The following is a 26,230-nucleotide window of genomic DNA, read 5'->3' as shown; positions in this document are numbered from 1 at the left end:
CAGCACCACTTCTGGCTTTTTTCTATGTATGTGGTACCGAGGAATTGAACCCGGGTCTTCATGCATGCTAGGCAAGCACTCTACCACTAGGCTAAACTCCCAGCCCCTCTATACCCATTTTTTAATTGAGAGGTTAGCCAGTGTTTGGATTCCAAACCAACCTTGCAGTCTAATTAATTAATTAAAGTTAATCTCTTATGGTCATTGTTTATAATCTATATTAAAAATATGTGACTGAGTTCTATTAAGTTCCTGTAACTTATGTTTTTTTGTAATTTCAAGTTTTGTCATTACTTCAAATTATTAATTCCAGTAAAATTTTAACATAAGTAAACTTTTTATTTTTTCACTGGCTACTTCTGTGCATAAGATCATTCATGTTGGGATCTAAATTTGTACCGTATTTTGAACGTTAAATTTTATAGGAAAATACTAAAAAGAATATCTTCTGTTTTTATAGCCTATGGGTCAGCTCTTATTGAGCATTGTCTTATAGAAAATGGATTCTCTGGTAATGTCAAAGTGGATGAAAAACTTGAAAGTAAAGGTATGTTTGAATAATGCTAGTTTTGTCCATTTTCATGTTTGCTTTACTTTTTTTTTTTTAAGTTTGTAAGTGGGCATGGGTGGCTCACACCTGTAATCCTAGCTACTCAGGAGGCCCAGGCCTAAGGATTGTGATTTGAAGCTAGGAATATCCAGGAGGTTTTAATCTTCAATTAAGTATCAAAGCCACAGTGTAGATTTGGCTCAAGTGATAGATCACTAACTTTCAATTTAAAAAAAAAAAAAATACTCAGGGACAGTGCCTAGGCCATGAGTTCAAGCCTTAGGACTAGCTCCTTCAACTCCTCTACCTCTTCTGAAAAAAAATTGTACTACTAATAATCAAATCCTGGGCTTCATACTTGGCAGGTAAGTATAATACCACTAAACAATACCTTACTCATTTTCAAAAACCAAAAATTTTATTTTTGTTAAGTAAGTAATTAGAATCTATGAATATAATGTAACCCTTCTATTAATTACAGTAAAAAATATATGAAAAAAAAAGTAATTAGATAATTTTAGACTTCCAAACATTTAGTTTGAGTGTAGGTGGGTATTCCTAGATTCCTACTCTAATGTAGAGTTTATCCTTAGTAATAGACATTTTAATCTTGTTTGTTTGTCAGCCCTGGTGCTTGAACTCAGGGCCTGGGCACTGTTTTTGGACTTTCTTAAAGCTAGGACTCTACCACTTGAGCCATAGCACCACTTCTGGCTTTTTCTGTGCATGTAGTACCAAAGAACTCAGGGCTTAGTGCATGCTAGGCAAGCCTCACTCCTGACTCGACAATTTAGTCTTCTGACCTACTTTGATACCTTTAATGTTTAGAATGTTTTCCATTTTGTATCTCCTATATATTTGCACTGGTTACTGAACTTGGGACCATCAGAGTCCAGAGGAGAAGAATAAAGTATTTTAGAACTTAGAAGTGCTTCTGAAGTACTTAGAAGTAACATTCATGTATTTAAATGTCTGTAGTTCTGTGGTGTCCCTCTCTGGTAGCTTTAGGCATTTGTAATTACTCAGGAAACCTGATTTTTGTTGTTGTTGTTGTTGTTGGTGGTGGTGGTAGTAGGGCTTTAACTCTGGGCTTGGGCGCTCTCCCTGAGCTCCTCAGCTCAAGCCTAACACTCTTATCACTTTAAGCCAAAGTGCAACTTCCAGAAAACCTAATTTAACTGCCAGAGTATGGTAAATAAAACAAAGAGGAAGTAAATGGAAAATGGACTTTTGGGCTGACTTGTAGATTGTTTGATTGAAATATTTGAAAATTCATTCATACTGCTTATTTTTGGGTTTACATATCTTTTTTTTGTTGTTGTTGGTCATGGGATTTAGGCTCTGGGCCTATGCACTGTCTCTGAGCTCTTCAGCTCAAGGCTACCTACTGCCCTGCCCCTTGAGCCACAATGGTACTTCCGGTTTTCTTGTGGTTAGAGATAAGAGTCTCATGGACTTTGGTGCCGGTGTGGCTTTGAACCTCGATCCTCAGATCTCAGCCTTCTAAGTAGCTAAGATTACAAGTGTGAGCCACTGGCACCCGGCTTTACATATCTTTTTAAGGCTTAAAGATAATTGTCATTATGTAAGATTTTTTTATGGGTTTAAAAATACAAATTACAGGGCCAGGAGTTTGTCCTAGTGTTAGAGTGCTTGCCTAGGCATGCACGAAAATCCGGGTTCCATTCCTCGGTACCACATACGTAGGAATAAAAAAGCCGGAAGTGGTACCGAGTCTGAAGTGGTTGAGCTCTACCATTGAGAAAGTCCAAGGACAAGTGCTCAGGCCCTGAGCTCAAGCCCAGGACTGGCCAAAAAAAAGAAAAGGTACAAATTACATGTACAAAGTACAAATTTCATTAATTTCTGAAATATACTAATTCACTGTAATCTCTTCAAAGTGACAACAGATAGTAAATGGTTGTGGTGTTTGCTTATTTTTATACAATGAGCCTGACATTTGTCTGATGTAAAAGCATGTGAAAATGTCCAGGAAGACTCTGGAAATTAGTATTGATGTTTTTAAGTTTAAAATATATGAGATTATAGTAATTAAAACAGTACCTGTTGAAGAAGGAATGGAAGAACAAAGAATCCAGAAACAAGCCCAAATAGACATATATTAGTATGTGTATAAATTCACATATGTGTGAATTTACTTTTTCTGCATAGTTTAACAGTTGTTTATCCACATTTTGTTGTTCTTATTACTTCATTAGATATTGAAAAAGTACTTGGTTGTCTGCAGAAGGCAGAAGAATATATGAAAACAACATCCAATTTCAGTGGAAAGGTACTTTATATTGTTTGGTTTTATTTGTTTGGATTTTCAGAAGTTAATGTTCGTTAGGGGATCAGTACATGTCCATTTATTCTTTTGTGTGTGTGGGTGTGTGTCATGCAGCTTGAACTTGGCCTGGGCGCTGTCCCTGAGTTCTTGGTTCAAGGCTACTGTCCTACCCCTGGCCCCGGGCATTGTCCCTGAGCTCTTCATCTCAAGGCTACCACTCTACCACCAAGCCACATTCACATCCCTATTCTTTTTTTTTTTTTTGCCAGTCCTGGGGACTGAACACAGGGCGTGAGCACTGTCCTTGGGCTTTCCTCAAGGCTAGTGCTCTACCACTTGAGCCACAGCACCACTTGTAGCTCTCCTGTATATGTGGTACTGAGGAATAGAACCCAGGCCTTCGTGTATGCTAGGCAAGCACTCTACCATTAGTCCAAATTTCTGGCCCATTCATTATTATTATTTTAAAAAAATTTTTTATTGTCAGGATTCGTCAGGTCATTACTTCTCGCACGTTGATACCTCTTCTCATGTTTTCTATTATTTTTTTATGGATAATACTTAGTCAAAAAGATAAGGATTAATTTTGTGTATTTATTTTTAGACCTAGTTTTATTATGTAGGTTGGCCTGAAATTCTCAGTTCTCCTTGTGATGCCTCCTGAGTGCTGGGTTTGCTGATGTATGCCACAACATCTGACTGAAAGATTGTTCTTGGATTGATTTTAAAGAATGAACATATTTTGATTTATGAACACAGTCGGGGGGGGGGGGAGAATTTACATACCTCTCCAGGTTAAATGTTTTTTAAAATACCCTATTATCTTAGGAACTTTTTTTTCTATTCAAAATACATCTTTGGGCCAAGAGTTTAGCCTAGTGTTAGAGTACTTGCCTAGCATGCACGAAGACCCAGGTTCGATTCTTTGGCATCACATACATAGAAAAAAGCTGGAAGTGGTGCTGTGGCTCAAGGGTAGAGCTCTAGCTCTAGCCTTGAGAAAAGTCCAAGGACAGTGCTCAGGCCCTGAGTTCGAGCCCCACAACTGACAGAAAAACATAATAAAATACATCTTTATTTATAAAAAGTAAATGAAATTATCAATCATAAAAGGAACATTTTTGTTGGTTATGAATAGAAGTGCTTTTAATATTGGATTTTGTAGGGATATATCATTCAGAAAAGAGAAGTCAAGCCAAGCCTGGAAGTAAATAAACCAGTGGAAGACATACTCACGTAAGTATACAGGTGTGGGTCAGTTTGCTTTGGACATTTATTAGTGGTTTGAGTGAATTAATAAGTATGTCTTACAGGTATGAGGAGTTCCATCCATTCTTGTTTTCTCAACATTCACAATGTCCATATATAGAATTTGAATCATTTGACAAGGTGAGTTTTCTAGTTCTGTTTCTTGCTCAGTTAACATTTTTATGAGTTAGTATCAGCTTAATGTCAGTATTTAATATCAACTTAATATGAGCTGCTTTGATTGAGAAATCGAAAACATTCTTTGCTTACAATCATGACTTTTTTTTGTTTGTTTGTTTTTTGTTTTTTGCCAGTCCTGGGATTGAGGTCAGGGCCTGAGCACTGTCCTTGGACTTTCTCAAGGCTAGAGCTCTACCACTTGAGCTTCAGCACCATGTCTGGCTTTTTTCTATGTATGTGGTACTGAGGAATCGAACCCGGGTCTTCGTGCATTGCTAGGCAAGCACTCTACCACTAGGCCAAACTCCCGGCCCCACAGTCATGACTCTTAACAGTAAAAATCAGTGTCACAAAAATAGCTTTTAGAATAAAGTTGAGGCAACTTTCTTTGAAGATGAAAGACAAAAGATAACTTGAACTTTAATTCTATTTTTTTATTGTTTTTGTTTACCAGTGCTGGGGCTTGAACTCAGGGCCTGGCCATTGTCCCTGAGCTTCTTTTACTCAAGGCTTCCACTGTACTACTTGAGCTACAGTGCTGCTTCAGGATTTTTCTGTTTATGAGATACTGAGGAATTAAACCCAGGGCATGCTAGGCAAGCACTCTTCCTTTTTTTTTTTTTGGCTGTGGGGCTTGAACCTCTAGGTCTGGGTGCTGTCCCTGGGCTCTTCAGCTCTAGGCTAGCATGCTACCACTTGAGCCACAGTGCCACTTCTGGTTTTCTGCTGGTTAATTAGAGATAGGAGTCTTAGACTGTAGTGCCCAGGGTGGTTTTAAACCGTAGTCCTCAGATCTCAACCTCCTGAGTAATTTTACACACATGAGCCACCAATGCATGGTTTAATAGGTTTTTGTTTTCTTGGTTTTTGTTTTTTTTTGGTCAGTTGTGGGGCTTGAACTCGGCCTGGGATGTTTTTCTGTTTATGTGATACTGAGGAATTAAACCCAGGGCATGCTAGGCAAGCACTCTTTTTTTTTTTTTTTTTTTTTGGGGGGGTGTGAGGCTTGAACTCTAGGTCTGGGTGCTGTCCCTGGACTCTTCAGCTCAAGGCTACCACCCTATCCCCTTGAGGCATAGCGTCACTTCTGGTTTTCTAGTGATTAACTGGAGATAAGATTCTCCTGAACTTTAGTGCCCAGTCTGGCTTTGAACAGCAATCCTCAGATTTCAGCCTCCTGAATAGCTAGGATTACAGAAGTGAGCCACCATGCCTGGCATGATGGTATTTTTACACATACACATGTTTGTTGGTAATCTGAGTGAGTTCTCCAAATGCTATCACAATAGAAAGCAGGCTAAAATTCTGGGTATGCAAATTGAAGTAGAGCCTATACATAATTTTTTTTTTACAGCAAGTTTTTTTATTGTTTTAAATAAGGCTGTGGATGAATTCTACTCCAAGATAGAAGGTCAGAAAATTGATTTGAAAGCTTTACAACAGGTAAGTTTTAAATAAAACATTCATTAAACAAGAATGGTTTGATATGTAGATGATGCTTTCACTTAGGAATGAGCTGCGTGTCAGAAGTAGCAAAGTGGTATAAGGACATATCTTTTGATTTATACTAATGCCCAAAGTTAAAAAAAAAACATATCTTTTAGTCCATCTATCAGATACTCTCTAAAAGTAAAATACAGTAGGAGGATTATCCTCTTATTTACACCCTTGCATGATTTTTTATGTTTTATGCCAGTCCTGGGTCTTCAACACAGGGTCTGGGTGTTATCCCTGAGCTTTTTTGCTCAAGGCTAATGCTTTACAAGTTGAGTCACTTTCAGCTATTTGGTAGGAAAGTTAAAATTAGAGTCTCATAGACTTTTTTGTCCTGGCAGGATTCAAACTATAATCCTCAAATCTCAGCTTCCCAAGTAGCTAGAATTACAGATGTGAGCCACTGGTGCCCAGCTTTAGTCAGTGTTTTGTTTTGTTTTGTTTTTTGTCAGTCATGGAGCTTGGACTCCTGGATTGCAGGCATGAGCCACCATGCCCCGCATTTATCGCATTGTCACCACATCAATCACAGCCTTCTTATAACTTGAATCTTTTTATTTCATTCAGCATTTAATATTTGTGGTACTATTTTTGTTGTTGTCAGTTGTGAGACTTGAACTCTGGGCGTGGGTGCTGTTCCTGAGCTCTTCGGCTCAGCACTGCCCCTGGTTTTCTGGTGGTTAATTGGAGATGAGTCTCTTGGTCTTTAGGGTCTTCAAGTGCCTGGGCTGGTTTTGAATCGCCATCCTCAGATATCAGCCTCCTAACAGCTAGGATTAAGGGCAGTGTGAGCCAGTGTGCCCAGCTTATGGTACTATTCTTATTTTGGTTTTTGGTTTTTGGTCTTTTTGTGATTATCTGGGCCTTGAACTCAGGACCTAGATGCTGTCTGAGTTTCTTTTGCTCAAGGCTAGCACTCTACCATTCGAGCTTTATCTGAGTACTTTATTGGAGTTAACATTCTCATAGACTTGGGCCAGTAGCATGGCCTAGTGGTAGATTGCTTGCCTGTACCTGAGTACCTGAGTACCTCATTCCTCAGTACCACATACATAGAAAAGCCGCAAGTAATATTGTGGTAAAAAAAAAAAAAAAAAAAAAAAAAGTCTCAGACTTTTCTGCCTAGGCAAGCTTCGAACCTCAAGCTTCTGAGTGTTTGGATTGCAAGGCATGAATCACCAGTGCCAGCTTGTGCTAGTTTTAGCATGTTAAAAAAAAAAGTATCCGTATATGGATGCAGTGGTTCATGCCTATAATCCTAGCTACTGAGAAGTTTGTAGTTTAAGGTCAGTCACCAAAACTTTACGTAATCTTCTCAACCAATAAAAGTTGGCTGTAATGGTTCATGCCACGTAAACAGAATAACCCAGGATAAACCTAGCGTAAATGCAAGAATAATCATACCTTATTCAAAAAGTATAACACAAGTAGCTAAGGGGCAGGGCTCAAGTTGTACCCAGCAAGTGCAAGCCTTGTTTTCAAACCCCAGTAATATCTTTTTTTTAAAGTCCTCAAATCAACAACCTTGAAAGGTAAGTTGTATAGTATAAGAGGTCAAATAACTACTGTGAACCTTGTACTGTTAGTCTAGGGGAGAATACCCCGGATTATACCAGAAATAATGCTAAGAAATAAAGTATGAAAATAAAAAGATGTTTCATAATTTGTGCCTTCTAGGAATTTATTCTAGACAGGAGATGTCGCCAGTACTAAAGTATTTTTTTTTTCTCGTGTAAGACCTTGTATTTGATCTCTAGCACTGCAATATCTATATGTATATTTATTCTGGCAAACTTTACTTATCCTGAATTCTGCCTGTTTGGAATAATGCCAAAAAAAATAGGTTCCTGGGCCAGGATTTGTCCTAGTGGTAGAGTACTTGCCTAGCATGCATGAAGACCTGGATTATTCCTCAGTGCCACATACATAGAAAAACCTAGAAGTGGTGCTGTGGCTCAAGTGGTAGAGCTCTAACCTTGAGAAAGTCCAAGAACAGTACTCAGGCCCTGGGTCCTGGCCAAAAAAAAAAAAATAGACTCCTGTCTTACATATACTTAAACCTATACCTTTAATATTTTCCTATGTGGAAATGTATGGTAAGTAAGCAGCTCATTTTGGAGTACGAAGCATTTTCTAGTGAGTTCATTTGGGAGAGTTGAATTGTGAGGAAATGTGAGATAGATGACATTTTTAGTCCAGGTAAAGAGCACTTGGGGGTAATTGAGAGAAAATCCATAAGGTTGGAGAAATCTAATTTTTAAAACTCTTTTGTCAAAGGAAAAGCAAGCCCTGAAGAAATTAGATAATGTTCGAAAGGATCATGAAAACAGATTAGAAGCTCTCCAGCAGGCTCAGGTAATATGCTTAGCTTTTTCAGATGCTTTTTTGAAAACTAACCTTAGCTGGCATTACAGAAAATGTGTTTGATTTGTTTCTGAAGGAAATAGACAAACTGAAAGGAGAGCTCATAGAAATGAATCTACAGATTGTTGACAGAGCCATTCAGGTAGTTCGAAGTGCTTTAGCAAACCAGATAGATTGGACAGAAATTGGAGTAATTGTAAAAGAAGCCCAAGCTCAAGGAGACCCTGTTGCAAATGCAATCAAAGAATTAAAACTACAAACAAATCATGTTACAATGCTGCTAAGGTAAGTTGGATTCTTGTCTGTGTTTTGTTATATAATTGTTTACTGTGTTTGCACTATAGATTTTTCTTTAGAATCATGATTGTGAAAGAAGTCAATTTACACTAAAATAACTGAGGAAGCTTTTAAGATACTATAAGCCAAGAATAATGTCATTGAGAAAGGAACTGAAATAAAAGTTGTCATTGACATTAGCAAAATACTATTGAATATTTTTAATAGAAATCCATACTTGTTGTCAGAGGAGGAAGACGATGAGAATGTTGATGGAGACATCAGTGTTGAGAAGAGTGAAACTGAACCACCAAAAGGGAAAAAGAAAAAGCAAAGGAATAAACAGCTTCAGAAACTTCAGAAAAATAAGCCACTGCTCATTGATGTTGATCTCAGCTTGTCAGCATATGCCAATGCCAAAAAGTAAGTTCATGTATATTTTAGGTGACATATTGTCTGCAACCAGTCAATATAAAACTCAGCATTAAGATGGTAATATTTGCTTAGCATGCATGAGACTGTTGGTTTGCTACCAACACTACAAAATTAATAATATATAAGAATATAATGATAGATAAATAAAAATAAAGGATAGGAATGTGGCCTAGTTGTAGAGTACTTGCCAGCATGCACAAAGACTCAGGTTCCATTCCTCAGTACCACATAGATAGAAAAAGCTGGAAGTGGTACTGTGGCTCAACTGGTAGAGCTATAACCTTGAGAAAGCCCAAGGACAGTGCTCAGGCCATGAGTTCAATCCCCAGGACTGGCAAAAAAAAAAATAATTAGTTTATGGAAGTGGCACTGTGGTTCAGGTGGTAGAGTAAGAGCTAAAGAGCTCAGGGACAATGCCCAGGCCCCAGGTTCAAGCCTCACAACTGATAAAAAAAAAAGAAAAGAAATGAAAGGGAGGGAACTTTCTATTTAGGGGCAGGGAGTTTGGCCTTGTGGTAGAGTTCTGGCCTAGCATGCACGAAGACCTGGGTTTGATTCCTCAGTACCACATACATAGAAAAAGCCAGAAGTGGTGCAGTGGCTCAGGTGGTAGAGTGCTGCTAGCCCAAGGATAGTGTTTAGGTTCCGAGTTCAAGCCCCAAGGACTGGCAAAAAAATAAAAAAATGAAAGTAAATACCTAATTAAAAAAGTAAAGAAATACCTAAAATATGTCATTAATGTTACTTCCCATATTATAAAGAATAAAAACAAAAAATAGGTATTTACCTGTGTATAATTCTTTTGATGAAAATTCTTTTTTCCTTTTTTTTTTTTTTTTTTGGTCGGTCCTGGGGCTTGAACTCAAAGCTTGGGAAATGTCATTGGGTTTGCTTTCTCAAGGCTAGTGCTCTACCACTTGAGCCACAGCACCACTTTTTGTGTGTATGTGGTACCAAGGAATCAAACCCAGGTCTTCATGCGTGCTAGGCAAGTACTCTACCATTAGGCCAGGCAGCCCCATGAAAATTCTTTCTTAAACAACGTTTAAGGCTAGGAGTTTGGCGTAGTGGTAGAGTGCTCATGTAGCATACATGAAGGCTTAGATTTGATTCCTTAGTCCACATACACAGAAAAAGACGGAAGTCACTCTGTGGCTCAGGTGGAAGAGCACTAGCCTTGAGCAAAATGTGTCCAAGGACTGTGACCTTGAGTTCCAGGACTGGCAAAAAAAAAAAAAAAAGTTTAGCCGTGCTCCAGTGATTCATGCCTGTAATCCTAGCTTCTCTTGAGGCTGACATCTGAGAATTGGGGTTTAAAGCCAGCCTGGGCAGACAGTCTCTGAGACTCTTTATCTCTAGTTAACTACTCCTCAGAAAGTTGGAAGTGCAGTTCTGGTTGAAGTGGGACCACTAGCTGTGAGCAAAAGAAGCTCAGGAATAGCAGCAGGGTTCAAGCTCCAGGACTAGTGCACACACTCACACACATGTGCACACACACATGTTTTAATTTTGTGCATCATGCGGTTTTTTCTATATGATTTGTGAGTCTGAAAATCAGAAATAAATGTAAAATTAAAGAATAAAGATTTTACTTAAATTTTAAGGTATCTGTTTATTTTTAGGTATTACGATCACAAGAGATATGCTGCTAAAAAAACACAAAAGACTGTTGAAGCTGCTGAAAAGGTATTTAGAATTTCTTACAGTGAGTTTTAATTGATGTTGATATTTTAATGGCCTTAATTATTTTTAAGATATTCTAGTTCACAAATACTTTTCAGATTTTTATTCCTCTTCAGACCTGCTTTTTCCCATTGCAGCAAATAGCACCTTTATTCTTTTCTGCTCAAATGTTGGAGATGTCCCAAATCTCCTTTTTTTCCTTTCTTCTTTTCTTTTCTTTATTTATTTTTGCCAATTTTGGGGCTTGAACTCAAGGCCTGAGCACTGTCCTTGGGTTTTCTCAAGGTTAGACCTCTACCACTTGAGCCACAGCACCACTTCCAGCTTTTTCTTTGCATGTGGCACTGAGGAATCATACCCAGGTCTTTGTGCATGCTAAGCAAGCCCTCTACCAGTAGGCAAAATTCCCAGCCCTTACTTTCTTTTTTTAAGTCTGAGACGAGGACATAAACTCAGTACCTCACACTTTTAGTCACTGATTTTGTTCCAGTACTAGGGCCTGAGAGCTGTCCCTTAACTTTTGTGCTCAAGGCTAGCACTTTACCACTTGATCCAGAGCTCTAGTTCCAGCTTTTTGATGGTTAGAGATGAGTATCATAGGCTTTCCTGCCCATGCTATCTTTGAGCTGTGATCCACCACATTCTAAGAAGCTAGGATTATTGGCATGAGCCACTGGTGCCTGGAACCAGGCAGTTCCTAATTTGTTGCTATTGTGCAAATCTTTGCATATAGTAAATTTTTGTCTTCAGTTATTTTTATATTTAAAGCAAAAATGTTTTATTCTTTATTGCTTTTGAATGTATATAATTTGTGTGTGTTGTGTAGATAATTGCCAGTTTGTGACATCCTAAAAACTATTTATCTCATTCTTTACCTCAGTGTTACTTACTGTGGTTATTTTTTAAATTCTTCTAAACAGGCATTCAGATCAGCAGAAAAAAAGACAAAGCAAACCTTAAAAGAAGTTCAAGCAGTTACCTCTATCCAAAAAGCAAGAAAAATATACTGGTAAGTATTCTGTATTTTACATATTAAATTTTTTTAGTGCCAATATTGGGCTTGAACTCAGTGCTGGGCCCTGTCCCTGAGCTTTTGTGCTAAAAGGTAGCACTCATTTGACCGGTGGTCTACCTCCAGCTTTTTTTTTGTTTGTTTTTTTGCCAGTCCTGGGACTTGAACTCATGGCATATGCACTGGTACTGTCCCTTAGTTTCTTTTGTCCAATGCTAATGCTCTACCACTTGAGGTGCAGTGCTATTTTTACCTTTTTCCTTGTAGTTTATTGGAGATAAGAATCTCACAAACTTTTCTTGCATGGGCTGGCTTTGACCCCTGGTCCACAGATCTCAGCCTCCTGAGTAGCTAGAATTACAGATGTGAGCCACCCAAGCCCGGCTTTTTAAATGGTTAATAGGAGATCAGAGTCTCAGGTACTTTTCTGTCCAGGCTGGCTTTGAATATGGATCCTCGGAACTCAGCTTTACATATTTAGTTTTTGTTTTTATCAGAATTGTGCATGCTCATTATTGAGAAAGTCTAACATTTTTACAAATGTTATAAAACGAGTCACCTAGTGTCTAACATTTCTTTTGCTCTGTGTGTGTGTGTATGTGCGCGCGCGCGCGCGCGCACACCATGTACATGCACTAGTCCTAGGGCTTGAACTATGGTCCTAGATGTTGGCCCTGAGCTTTTTTTTTTTTTTTTTTTTTTTTGGCCGGTCCTCTTGAACTCAGGCTGGGCACTGTCCTTGGGCTTTCTTAAGGCTAGCACTCTACCACTTAAGCCACAGCACTACTTCTGGCTTTTCTTCTATATTTGGTACCAAAGAATCAAACCCAAGGCTTTGTGTATGCTAGGCACGCACTCTACCTCTAGGCCTCACTCCTGGCTCTATGAGCTTCTTTGCTCAGGGTGAGTGCTCTACCACTTGAGCCACAGTGCTACTGCAGGCTTTTTATTGGAGACAAGAGTCTCAGGGACTTTGCTATTCCAGTTGGCTTCACAATCCTTTTTTTTTGCTTCATGATCCTTCTATCTTAGCCTCCTGCGTAGCTAGGATTATAGGAATGACCCATGGGCCCCCCGTATCTCCTAGCATTTCTTCACTTCTGTTCCCATTGTTTCCCCTCCTAAGGTACCTAGTTTTAGTTCTTTTAGGTGATTCTAATGGTAGCTTTCTCATATCTCTATAATATATTAATATTAGTTCTGCTTAATTTTTTTATTATTGACTTTCCATTATAAAATTTGAAGATTTTACTTGTGCTCTGTTACATAGTTAAAATACAGTTTTGTCAAGATTGATTTTTCTGCATTAACATTATTGTCAATATTAACATTGTTGTAATCATTGTTGAGCCATCTAGTATTGTTTTCCTTCCTTGCTCAGTTTTTGGTCTTAATAATTGTCTTGTTTTTGTTTTGCCAGTCCTGGGCTTGAGCTCAGGGCTTGAGCACTATCTTTGAACTTTCTCAAGGCTAGCACTCTACCACTTGAGCCTCAGCACCACTTCCAGCTTTTCCTATGTATGTGGGGTCCCGAGGAATTGAACCCGGGTCTTCGTGCATGCTAGGCAAGCACTCTACCACTAGGCCAAACTCCCTGCCCTGTTTGTTGGTTTTTTTATTCTGTGTGTGAATGTATGTGTGCTGCTACTAAGGCTAAAACTCAGGGCTTGAGTGCTATCTCAGTCTTAGCGCTTGAACTCAGGGCCTGGGTGCTATCCCTGAGCTCATTTGTTCAAGGCTAGTACTCGTCACTTAGATCTCAGCCTCCTGAATAGCTAGGCATGAGCCATTGGAGCACAGCTGACTTTTGTCTTTTTGAGACAATATCCTACCATGTATACCATGCTTGCCTTGTTTTATTTTTTTTTGTTTGTTTGTTTGGTTTGGTTTGGTTTTTTGCCAGTTTTTTGCTGGGTCTTGTACTCAGGGCCTGGGAACTGTCCTTAATTAAGCTTTATCAAGACTAGTGCTTTACTACTTGATATAGCACCACTACTGGCTTTTTCTGTGTATATGGTCCAGTGGAATTGAACCCAGGGCTTCATGCATGCTAGGCAAGCACTCTACCACACTCTTGGCCTCATGGCCTTGAACTTACTAGGCAAACTAGGCTTGCCCAGAAGTTGAAATCTGAGATACTCCTGCCTTAGTTTCTCTGGTGCTAAGATTGTAAATATGTGTCACTTTTCCTGGTACAACTTTGCTATTTTATTAGTGGTTCAAAACCTTTTTAGTAACTTACTGAAAGAAAGCTAACAAGGAGGGGGGCGGGGAAACAAGCTAAAGCTAAGAACCATTTTATACTTTTGCTCAGTGTAACATTATTATTAGATAATCTTGAATTTAAGAATCATATCTCTATGGCATAATCATAATTATTTCTTTAGTGGTACCAGAGTTTTGAACTCAGGAACTTGCTTTTGCTGGGCAATAACTAAGAACCACAACACCCAGGCTATGTGCCAACTTGTTTTGCTTTAGATATTTTTCAGAAAAGGTCTGGGCCTTTTGCCAGGGTCAGCCTAAGAGCTCAATCCTTTTTGCCTCCTAAGTAACTGGTATTACAAGCATGTGATTATAATTGTGCTTAGAGATAGGAATTAACTTTTTGAACATAGAATTGAATTTCTTCTAAGACCATCTTAATATTTTCAGGTTTTTAGTAAAATTTAACTTGTTGTTTTAAAAGTAGTTATCTTAACCTATATAACCATGATAGCTTTGTGTTTTGTTTTGTTTATAAAATTGTAAATATGGATTCATAAAGAAAGAAATGTTAATTTTGTTTCCTTTCAATTTGGTAGGTTTGAAAAATTTCTGTGGTTCATTAGCTCAGAGAACTATTTAATTATAGGTGGGCGAGATCAGCAACAGAATGAAATAATTGTAAAAAGATACTTGACACCAGGTATGTATATAAGATGAAAATTGTAAGAAAAAAATTGATCAATTATCTCAATATTACAGTTATTTTCATCTTGGACTCTTTTGCTTGAAAGATTAATATAAATTATTATTTTATGTGTGCTCGTCCCGGGACTTAAACTCAGGGCCTGGGCTTTTTTTGCTCCAGGATAGCACTGTGCCGCTTGAGCTGAGTGTAGCTCCACTTCAAGCTCTTTGGGGATTAATTGGAGCTAAGGGTCACACAGACTTTTTTGCCTGGGCTGTTGAACCACAAGTCCCCAGATCTCAACCGCCTAAGTAGCTAGAATTACAGATGTGAGCCACTGACGCCTGGCTTTTAACAAAAATATGTGCTCAGCTGGGTACCGGTGGCTCACACCTATAATCCTAATAACTCAGGAGGCTGAGATCTGAGGATTGAGGTTCAAAGCCAGCCTGGGCATGAAAGTTGGTGAGACTCCAATTGACCACCAGAATACCGGAAGTGGTGCTGTGGCTCAAAGGGTAGGGCACTAACCTTGAGCTCAAGAGCTCAGAGATAACACCCAGGCCCAGAGTTCAAGCCCCATGACCACCAACAACAATAGCAAAAATATTTGCTGGTTTATGATTTATGGTTTTCTGAATAGGTACTTTCGGGGGAAATATTGCTAAGGTAACAGTCTTAGGCTAATTCATGGTGTTAGACTTTTGATTTACAGATTTTAATTCTTCAAAGTCAGTGTAAATCAAGTTTATAAAATTTTGATTTTTCAGTGCTAAAACTTTATAAACATTTTACCCCTTTAGAAATAGAACTGAAAGCATGTTTCTAGTCACAACTAACTATCCAGGAGACTGAGTCAGAAGAATTGCTAGAGTCCAGAAGTTTAAGACTAGCCTGGGCAACATAGTGAGTCTGTCTTAAAAGGAGATGGGAAGAGCTGGGCACTGGCAGGATAGTCCATGAGACTCATCTCCAGTTAACCACCAAAAGCCAAAAGTAGAGCTGTGGTTCAAGTGACAAAGTGCTATCCTTGAATACAATAGCTTTGGGGCAGTGCCCAGGCTCAGAGTTTAAGCCTTAGGACTGGCACACACAAAAATACACATGTGTATTACAATGTCATTTCTTATCTGTCCATATTTAAGGAGACATTTATGTACATGCTGATCTTCATGGAGCTACTAGCTGTGTAATTAAGAATCCAACAGGTAATATATTTTTATTATTCATTATTAGCATTTGTTAAAATAGCTTTAGTGTAAGCATATAACAATAAAGGGTATTCCAAGAAAATGATTCACACACATATATAAAACATATGGGTTTTTTTCACCATCTTTCCTCCCCTTCCTTCCCCCCTTTGTGGGTGGTCATGGTGCTCTGTATTGAATACAGGGCCTCACTCATGATAGGCAAGATTGGCAAGTGCTCTCCCACTGGAGCACACCCCAACCCGAAATTTTGTATACTTTTTTTTTTTTTTTAAGTGAATTTTATATGGGCATTGGTGGCTCATTCCTCTAAACATAGCTATTTGGGAGACTTAAGAACTGAGGATAGGCTGGGAGTTTGGCCTAGTGGTAGAGTGCTTGCCTAGCATGCACGAAGACCCAGGTTCGATTCCTCAGTACCACATACGTAGCAAAAAGCCAGAAAATTCAGGGACAGTGCTCAGGCCCTGAGCCCAAGCCCAGGACTGGCAAAAAAAAAAAATAAAAACAAAAAAGAACTGAGGATACAGGTTCAAAGCCAACCTGGTCAGAAAAGTCCATGAGACTCTTATCTCCACTTAACTACTAAAATGCCAGAAATGGAGCTATGGCTTAAGTGATAGAGCTTTGGTCAAAAAAGGTTCCCAGATACTAAGCTCAAGCCCCATAATGGGCACACACAAAAAATAATTTTATGTTATGTGAATTATATCCTGCTTAGAATATTGAATCCTAGCTGTAGGAATATATTAATATGTTCTTCATTTTGATGATTCAAGTAATCTGTATTAATTCTGGAAGTCTCCAATTTTTTTTTTTTTTTTTTGCCAGTCCTGGGTCTTGCACTCAGGGCCTGAGCACTGTCCTTGGGCTTTCTCAAGGCTAGAGCTCTACCACTTGAGCCACAGCACCACTTCAGGCTTTTTTTCTATGTATATGATACCAAGGAATCGGACCCAGGTCTTCGTGCATGCTAGGCAAGCACTTTAACCACTAGGCCAAACTCCAGGCCCCAAACTTCATAGTTTTTAAATTTGAAAGCATATATCATCCATGACTTGTTTTATTTTGTTTTTATTATGTAAGCAATTTCAAAACCTGCCCTATAAATATATTTTTATTAAAAATAACTACTTTTATCTAAGCTTTGCAAAACATATATGCAGTGATTTATTATAATATTGAGATAAAATGAAGTGTTAGTACTTATGATACAAGGTGATTGAACTTTAAAGTCTATGCTTTGGTACTGAACCACGGCTTGTTATTGTAGGAGAAGCTATCCCTCCACGGACATTGACCGAAGCTGGCACAATGGCACTTTGCTACAGTGCTGCTTGGGATGCACGAGTTATCACTAGTGCTTGGTGGGTGTACCATCATCAGGTAATAGCACTGCGACTGTTTATTTATTTATTTATTGGTCCTGGGGTTTGAACTCAAGGTCTCGGCACTGTCCCTTAGTTTTTTTGCTTCAGGATAGCACTCTACCAATTGAGCCACAGCTTCATTTCTGGGTTTTTAGTGGTTAATTGGAGTTGATTCTCCTGGCTTTTTTGCCTGGGCTGGCTTCAAACCACAGTTCTCAAATCTCAGCGTCCTGAGTAGCTAGGATTGCAGGCATGAGTCATCGGTCTCCAGTTATGATCCTTTTTAAAATTTTCTTCCCCCGAGACTGGGACTGAAATGCACCATCTGATACTATCACTCATTGGTTAGCACTCCACCATCTTAGCCATGCCTTCAGCAATACTTTGTGTCAGACTTTGAAAATATAGAATTAATAATGCAGGGGATGTGGCTCTGTTGTAGAGCCATTGACTAGCACGTACAAGGTCTTGGTTCAATCTCTGGTACCACAAATATAAAAAAGGAAACAAGAAAAATGGAAAGATGAAGAGCCTACCGTACTAAAACACACATAGAGGAAAATTTCCACTACAAATTCTTGGCTCATGCTTGTAACCTTAACTACTCAAGAAGCTGAGATCTGAGGATCAAGTTTTGAAAAGTCTTGCTTTACCCATCAGAAAGCTAGAAGCAGAGCTTGGTAAAGCACTAGCCTTGAGCAAAAGCTTAGAGACAAGCTGGGCACTGGTGGCTCATACTTGTAATATTAGCTACTCAAGAGGCTGAAGTCTGAGGATTACAGTTCAGAGCCAGGCTAGGCAGGAAAGTCTGTTTGACTCTTATCTCAAATTAATCACACACACAAAAAAAAGTCAGAAGCATATCTGTGGTCTCTTCAGACTAGCACACTAGTCTGAAGCTGAAAAATGTAGGAACAATACCCACACCCTGAGTTCAAGCCCCAGAACTGGCACAAAAACAAAATTCTTATTATGTTACATTAGTTGTATATGGGGGGAAGTTGTTACCCTCCCAGGCATATATGATATATTTCAATTGATCTTATATTTAAGTGGAAAAAGAACATATCCCAAGTAACAAGTGTTATATCAATTATTTTTAAGTAGAGAGTGTTAGAAGGCCATAATGCTACCTGCTTAAATGTGGTTACTCAGTGAGGGGAAAAAAAAAATTAAACATTTGGGGTTTTTTTTGTTTTTTTTTTTTGCCAGTCCTGGGGCTTGACCTCAAGGCTTGAGCACAGTCCTTAGGCTTTCCTCAAGGCCAGCCTCTACCACTTGAGCCACAGTACCACTTTCGGCTTTTTTCAGTGTATGCAGTACTAAGGAATCGAACCCAGAACATCATGCATGCTAGACAAGTACTCTACCACTAGGCCAAACTCCTGGCCCCTCCTTCTTTTTGTTCTTGCCAGTCCTGGGGCTTGAACTCAGGGCATGAGCACCGTCCTTGAGCTTTCTCAAGGCTAGTACTCTACCACTTGAGCCACAGCACCACTTCCAGCTTTTTTTTTTTTTTTTAATTAGTCGTGGGACTTGAACTCTGGGCCTGGATGCTGTCCCTAAGCTCTTCAGCTCGAGCCTACTGCCCTACCTTTGAACCACAGAACCACTTCTGGTTTTCTGGTGGTTAATTGGAGATAAGAGTCTCAAGGACGTTAGTGCCCAGGCTGGTTTTGAACTGTGATCCTCAGATCTCAGCCTCCTGAATAGCTAGGATTACAGGTGTGGCCACCTTGCCCAGTTATGGCTTTTTCTGTATATGTGGTATCCAGGAATCAAACCTAGGGTGGTGTGCATGTTAGACAAGCACACTGTACCATTAGGTTACACTCCCTAAAATTTCTTAAGAAATCAATATAACATACTATTGTGTTTTTTAGGTATCTAAAACAGCACCAACTGGAGAATATTTGACAACAGGAAGTTTTATGATAAGAGGTAATGACCTGATGTGAAAATGTATCTTACTTGTCAGTGAATTATGATGACAGGTTTGGGGGCTATTTACAAATGGGCTCAGAAAATAAACCGATTACTTTAAATAAACTGATTACTTTCTAACATTAACTGCATATCAAGTTAGTAAGGACATAAGGAACGTTCTGATTTGGGATGGCAAATTGAGCATTATGTCGTCTTGATAGATGTTGATAAGAATGTAATTTTACATAGTTTAATTATAAAATAAGAAAGGATAACTTGAAGGGCCAGGAGTTTGGCCTAGTGGTAGAGTGTTTACCTAGCATGCACGAAGACCCAGGTTCAATTCCTCGGCACCACATATATAGAAAAAAACTGGAAGTGGTGCTGAGGCTCAAGGGTAGAGTTCTAGCCTTAAGAAAAGTCCAAGGACAGTGCTCAGGCTCTGAGTTCAAGTGCTACAACTGGCAAAAAAAAAAAAAGTATAACTTGACCTTTTAAAACTAAAAAGATTCTTCATCTAAAGGATGAGAGTAGACGTGTATTTTTTCTTTTAAATTACTGTTCCTATTTATCATCTTGTAAATAGGAATGGTTCCTAAGTAGGTATAATCACTGGTGTCAGTTATTTTACAGACAAAAGAAAAAACTGATATTTAAAACACTGATATCTGTTACGTTTTGTGGGAAAGAATGTTTAAAAACACTAATATCTGTTGTGTTTTGTAGGAAAGAAGAACTTCCTTCCTCCCTCATATCTAATGGTGGGCTTTAGCTTCCTCTTTAAGGTATTCTTCATCTCCATGGGTTATTTTATTTCCTAGTTTTCATAAATTCTCCTTACAGGTTCACCACTGAAAAGAACTGTTTTTGTAGGTAGATGAATCTTGTGTTTGGAGACATCGGGGTGAACGGAAAGTCCGCATGCAAGATGAAGAGACAGAGATACTGGCAAGTCGCACAAGTGAACTCCTATCAGAAGAAATGGAACAATCAGGTAGTTCACAGATTCAAATAAACTGGTGTGTGATGTTCTTTTACTTCTGCATCCTTATTTACATGATCATGTCTCTGAAATGATTAAGAAGATAATAAATGCAGGGGGCACTGGTGGCTGATGCCTGAGATCTTAGTTTGGCAGTTTAAAGCCAATCTGGCCAGGAAGGCCATGAGACTGTTTCTCTCCAAGTAATCACAATAAAAGCAGAAGTAGAGCTGTGGCTCAAGCAGTAGAGCGATAGCCTGGAGCACAAAAGGTTAGGGACCCAGGCCTTGAGTTTAAGTTCAAGCAAGACTAGCACATACTCACCACAGAAAGATACTAGTTGTCAGTTTTATTGTGTTACACATATTATGGTGAGTTAAATAATACTTGATAGGTTTTATGACTATCGTTCTTTATTGTATGTTTAATAAAATTTCAGTTTTACTGGATAGTGTGTAAAATGTAACAAAAAATGGATGTGGGTGTATATGATCTCGCATTTGTATTTGAATTGAGGAGTTAGACGTGATGCACATCCATAAGTTCTGTTTCTCATATGAGAAACTAGGTTGATGTTTATTATATATTTGCTTTTATAGAGCGCAACTATAGTTGTTGGAATAAATTTACCCACTTACCTGAAGTAGCTAAGGCAAAAAAGTACTTGTTAAATCGCTTCTACAGTTTTTGTTTGTTTTGGGGTTTTTTTTGGTCGGGTTGTGGGGCTTGAACTCTGGGCCTGGTGTTATCCCTGAGCTCTTCAGCTTAAGGTTACCATCCTATCCCTGAGCCACAGCGCCACTTCCAGTTTTCTAGTGATTAATTGTAGATAGATTCTCATGGTCTTTAGTGTCTTTTAGTGTCTTTAGTGCCCGGGCTGGCTTTGAACTGAACGCTCAGATCTCAGCCTCCTGAGTAACTAGGATTACAGGTGTGACCCAGTGAGCCTGGCTTTAACTTCTACAGTGTTTTCCCTCTCCTTTTTAGGAGTCATACTTTATTTCATTTACAACTACAGTACTAGAGGAGTCTATTGATGGATCCTCGCTGTGTCCCTCACACCGCACAAAGTTACACAGAGCATACGTTTACTGTTTTGCTCACACTGTGATGGCAGCTCATCCTAGTATTACTATTAAGTAGTGTTCTTTTTGTGAAAGTGTGAGCGTTTGTTTTATGCTAATGTAACATTATTTTAGCTTTTATTTATGTTATGAAAGCTGCAGAGTTTAAACAACTTAATTATTGTCTTGCTTTCTAAAATTACCTAAGAAAGGTAATTATGGTTGTCATTGTCCAGTGGTAGCAATATACAAGACATTTATTATGGGAGGATATCTTGGAGGTCATTTAGTTCAGCCTTCTCACGGTACCCATGTCTGAATCAGAGTAGTGCCAGTGCCATGTGGGCATGCGGGATTTTTATAGTGGTCTTCTGGGAAAGTGAGTGGAATGCTTCTGTGAAGTTGTCAGGTTATTGGGATCCCACCCTGACTTCTCCTTGGTAATTGTTCAGAAGGAGGTGACGGCAGCAGTGAAGAAGACGAGGAATTGCATGCAGCTCCACTAGACGTAGCGCACACGACTCGCGGGGACCCAGAGGACATTGCCATCCAGAGTGGTGGAGAGGAACGGAATGAGCTCATTGAGAAGGAAAGCTCTGAAGAGGAAGGAGAATCTGAAGAAGGAAAAGAAGATCAGGGGTCTGTTGAGGAAATCAAGGATGAGGAGGAAGAGACATTAGATTACCCTGATACCACCATTGACTTATCCCATCTTCAATCCCAGAGGTAACCCAAAACATAACTGCTAAGTTTCAGCTTGTCAATTTGGAGTGGTAATGTGCTGTCCTCACAAAACAACCCCCAAATTGACTTCAGTACATATACCCTTTGTCCTATCATTACTCAGTGCTACTCTGTAGTCTTTTTTTTTTTTTTTTTTTTTTAAATCAATTGAGCCTTTCCTTAAAAGAAAATTCCAGGACTAAAGTACAAAACTACATAACAGTAATGTCTCAAAATAGAAAAAAGCAGAGACAAGGAGTGTGGCTCAGTGGTAGAATGCAAAACCTTGGTCCGATGACTAGTACCACAAAATAGATTAACAACCAGAAACACCAACAAGAAAAGAGGCAAAGGTTTTTCATGCTAATAATATAACTAAGGCTATTCCATCCAGGAAAAAAGCAGGCAGTCAGTGAGGGGAGTACGGAAAGAGGTTTAGTTTTTAGTGTGTTACTGATCACCAGCTAAAGAATTTATACTTTAAAAACATTACTTTGTTGGGGTAATAAAAAGAACAGCTTAGCTAGGCACCAGTGACTCATGCCTATAATCCTAGCTACGTAGGAGGCTGAGATCTGAGGATCATGGTTCAAAGCTTGCCCAAGCAGCAATGTTGCCATGAAACTTATCTCTAACTAACCACTCAAAAAACCAGTTGGCTGTATGGCTCAAAGTGGCAGTAGAGCACTAGCCTTGAGCAAAAAAGCTCAAGGACAGTGGCCAGGCCATAAGTTCAAACCTTATGAATAACAACAACAACAAAAAAGCTTAGAGTTCATACAGCAAAGCCATGTCTTAGGTCATGCCATTTATACCAGGCTGTAAATGACATATAATCTTCAGGTACCTTGTAAGTGAAAATGTTAGAGATTTCTCTCTATAGAGTTTTGGGGACTTAACGAATGTAAAATATCTAGCAGTTTCTGACATGTTAAGATTTCAACACGTGGTACCTACTTGAGTATACATGTTGGCATGTTGTATATACTGTGTGAAAAGATGACAAGACTATTTTTTCTACTGTTAACATTTTTTTAAAGTTTGTAGGTTTATAAGTAAGCATATAAGGGTAATATTTTGAGATTTTTGTAAATTAATGTCTTCCATAGTCTAATAGATTCTTTTTATTTCTTTTTCTCCATAGGTCCCTCCCAAAATTGGCTTCAAAAGAAGAATTTGTTAGTTCAGTAAGCTATTTTTGAAGGTTTTTTTATATGTTTGTTTGTTTGTTTGTTTGTTTTGCCAGTCCTGGGCTTGAGCTCAGGGCCTGTGCAATGTCCTTGGACTTTCGCAAGGCTAGAGCTCTACCACTTGAGCCTCAGCACCACTTCTGGCTTTTTTCTATGTATGTGGTACCAAGGAATCGAACCCGGGTCTTCATGCATGCTAGGCAAGCACTTTAACCACTAGGCCAAACTCCCGGCCCCTATTTTTGAAGTTTTATGAAAATGTTTTTTGCATTAATTTTGTGTGCTGAGTGTCTCTACTGTTTCTTAAGAGGCTGAGATCTGGAGGGTTGGCAGTTCAAAGCCAGTCTGGGCAGAAAAATCCTCCATCTCCAATTAGCAAAATGCTAGAGGCATGGCTCAAGTGGTAGAGCACCAGACAAGCAAGTAAGCGAAGTAAGCACCCTGAGTTTAAATTCCAGTAAAAAAAAAAAAAATTTAATTAATTAATCAAATTGAAAAAAAAATGTTTTGGTCAGTTATGGGGCTTGAACTCAGGCCTGGGCACTGCCCCTGAACTCTTTTGTCAAGACTGTTGCCTTACCACTTTGAGCCACAGCCCTACTTCTGGTTTTCTGGTGGCTATTTGGAGATGAGTCTTGCAGCCACCTGCTTGGTTGTTCAAACTTGTAATCTAGCTGTTCAGGAAGCTGAGTTCTGAGGATTGCATTTCAAAGCCAGCCCTGGCCAGAAATTCTATGAGACTCTTATAGTAGTATAGCACTAGTCTGAGAAAAGATCTCAAGGTTAGTGCCTAGGCCTTGAGTTCAAGCCCCACCACCAACCAAAAAAAAAATCTCCTGAGGGGCCGGAGGTTTGGCCTAGTGGTAGAGTGCTTGCCTAGCATGCATGAAGACCTAGGTTTGATTCCTCAGGACCATATATGTAGAAAAGCTGCAAGTGGGGCTATGGCTCAAGTGGTAGAGCTCTAGCCATGAGGAAAGCCCAAGAACAGTGTTCAGGCCCTAAATTCAAGCCCCAGGACTGGGAAAAAAAAGTCTCCTGAGATCTCAACCTCCTAGGTGCAATTACATGTGTGAGCCACCGGCCCTGACTGGTTTGTTTTTGCTTTTGTTTGGCAAGAAAACGTGGCAGAGCTTTATTGAATAAGTAATCACACCGACAAGGAGAAGGGAGGAGGCACGCTGACACAGTTTGTCGGTACTCTTGAAGGGAAATAGAGATACTTTTTTTTTTTTTTTTTTGCCAATGCTGGGCCTTGAACTCAGGGCATGAGCACTGTCCTTGGCCTTTCTCAAGGCTAGCATTCTACAACTGGAGCCACAGCACCATTTCCAACCTTTTTTTTTTTTTTTTTTGCCAGTCCTGGGCTTGAGCTCAGGGCCTGAGCACTGTCCTTGGACTTTCTCAAAGCTAGAGCTCTACCGCTTGAGCCTCAGCACCACTTCTGGCTTTTTTTCTATGTATGTGGTACCTAGGAATCGAACCCGGGTCTTCATGCACGCTAGGCAAGCACTTTAACCACTAGGCCAAACTCCCGGCCCCCATTTCCAACCTTTTTCTATGTATGTGGTACCAAGGAATCAAACCTGGGTCTTCATGCATGCTAGGCAAGCACTCTTACCACTAGGCCAGACTCTGGCCCAAGACACCTGACTTTTTAATTTTAATTTTGGCCATTGAAAAAATTGTTACTAGTGATATTACTGTGTTCCTTGTTTTTAACAGAGTGAAAATAAATTACAGAGCCGGAGACACTTGTCAGCCAAGGAAAGAAGGTAAAACATATTATTCTTTTCGAGCATATTTTTAAAAATGGATATTTTAGCTACCACTTCACTGTTCTGAACCCTTCTTTTAGCTGACTGCCTGTGGTTCACACCTATAGGCCTAGCTATTCAGGAGGCTGAGATCTAAAATCTATGGTACAGTGCCATCCTGCATACACAAATTTGTAAGATTATTCTCTACAGTTAACCAGCAAAAGGCCAGGACTGGAAGAGGCATGGCCCAAGTGATAGAGCTCCAGTTGTGAGAGGAAAAGCCAAGCTTGTATAAAAACTCAAGAGTTCAATCCCCAGTATGTAAAAAAGAGAAAAAGATTCTAAAACTTTCCTTTGTTAAAATTATAAAGATTTAGCACAGATCTTTTGATCTGTTTTTGATTTTTATAATTTTTTTTTTTTGCCAGTCGTGGGGCTTTAACTCGGGGCCTGTGCACTGTCTTTGGGCACTTTTTGCTCAACGCTAGCATTCTGCTACTTGAGCCACAGCATCACTTCCAGCTTTTTCTATGTATGTTGTACTGAGGAATCGAATCCAAGGCATTGTGCATGTGAGGCGAGCGCTCTACCACTAGGCTACACTCCTGCCCTGTAATTATGACTTATGGGGTCGAGGGACCTAGTCTGTCATTATGCAAGATAGTTTATGAATCAGACCTTTTACTACATACATAAACATATAATACATTGAATTACATTAATTAGATTAGCTGGTTATATGATAAATATTTAGCATTTTAATTGCACAACTAATTTAATTGCTAAACTAATCGGTTTTGGTGTCATGTTTCCATATATCCTATACAAGTTTTGATCATAGCAAAAGATACCAACGTTCTGGCACCCAAACAGGGTGTGGTGTGCTTGCATTCCGAGGCGTAGGCAGGAGGCTCATAGTCCAGGCTGACCAGGCCAAAAAACAACGCTTAAAGCACAAAAGGGATGAAGTAGAAGAGAACCTGGTAAGCAAAGTGCAAGACCCTGAGTCCAAACCCTACTGTTGCCTATTCTCTAAAAATGGATATTTTAGCAAGTAGGCACATGAAGGAAACAGAGGCTCAAAGGGGAATTAATAATAACCAAGGAGAAGGACAGTTTTAGAAGGAATATGTACATGTTCTGGGAGAATGATAAGCAGCTTGAAATGAAAGAGTGTTTGTGACCTGATAAGTGGTAAGATTGGAGACGTGAATGTGGAGCAAAAGTATAAAACTTGGAATGACAGGCTTGGAATTTGGGACTTTATACTCCAGGTGATATGAAGAGACTCTTCAATTTTGAATTGGAGTACAACTTGGATAACTTTAGGGAATGTTATTCCGAATTCAGGCATAACAGATTACAGAGACACATTTAAGGAAGTGAGTGGAAAGTGCTGAATTATTAGTAGTAGTATTTTTTTTTCTTTGTGGGTCATGGGATTGAACTCTGGCCTGGGCACTGTCCCTGAGCTCTTCAGCTCAAGGCTAGTGCCCTACCCTTGAGCCACAGCCCCACTTCCCATTTTCTAGAGGTTAATTGGAGATAAGAGTCTCAGGTCCTTTTGTGCCCAAGCTTA

At 39.3% G+C, this 26,230-nt stretch overlaps 1 protein-coding gene across 1 annotated transcript in view; it reads left to right on the top strand.

The window, feature by feature from the left end:
• Nemf (nuclear export mediator factor) overlaps positions 1-26,230 on the top strand; it is a 41,245-nt gene that overhangs the window by 5,869 nt on the left and 9,146 nt on the right. Inside the window, exons 7-25 of the mRNA XM_090345052.1 lie at positions 461-547; positions 2,770-2,843; positions 4,006-4,076; positions 4,154-4,229; positions 5,649-5,711; positions 8,040-8,117; positions 8,203-8,411; positions 8,631-8,825; positions 10,460-10,523; positions 11,441-11,529; positions 14,337-14,440; positions 15,571-15,633; positions 16,910-17,022; positions 18,890-18,947; positions 19,659-19,717; positions 19,806-19,926; positions 21,431-21,704; positions 22,846-22,888; positions 24,617-24,666. Of these exons, the coding sequence (XP_090201178.1) occupies positions 461-547; positions 2,770-2,843; positions 4,006-4,076; positions 4,154-4,229; positions 5,649-5,711; positions 8,040-8,117; positions 8,203-8,411; positions 8,631-8,825; positions 10,460-10,523; positions 11,441-11,529; positions 14,337-14,440; positions 15,571-15,633; positions 16,910-17,022; positions 18,890-18,947; positions 19,659-19,717; positions 19,806-19,926; positions 21,431-21,704; positions 22,846-22,888; positions 24,617-24,666 (1,891 nt within the window). The remainder of the gene's footprint in view (positions 1-460; positions 548-2,769; positions 2,844-4,005; positions 4,077-4,153; positions 4,230-5,648; positions 5,712-8,039; positions 8,118-8,202; positions 8,412-8,630; positions 8,826-10,459; positions 10,524-11,440; positions 11,530-14,336; positions 14,441-15,570; positions 15,634-16,909; positions 17,023-18,889; positions 18,948-19,658; positions 19,718-19,805; positions 19,927-21,430; positions 21,705-22,845; positions 22,889-24,616; positions 24,667-26,230) is intronic.

Source organism: Megascapheus bottae, chromosome 14 (assembly GCF_031878675.1).
Source record: "Megascapheus bottae isolate mThoBot1 chromosome 14, mThoBot2.hap1, whole genome shotgun sequence".
Lineage (NCBI taxonomy): Eukaryota > Metazoa > Chordata > Mammalia > Rodentia > Geomyidae > Megascapheus > Megascapheus bottae.
Note: the sequence above shows the minus strand (reverse complement) of the source record. Positions and strands in the feature narration are given on the sequence as shown.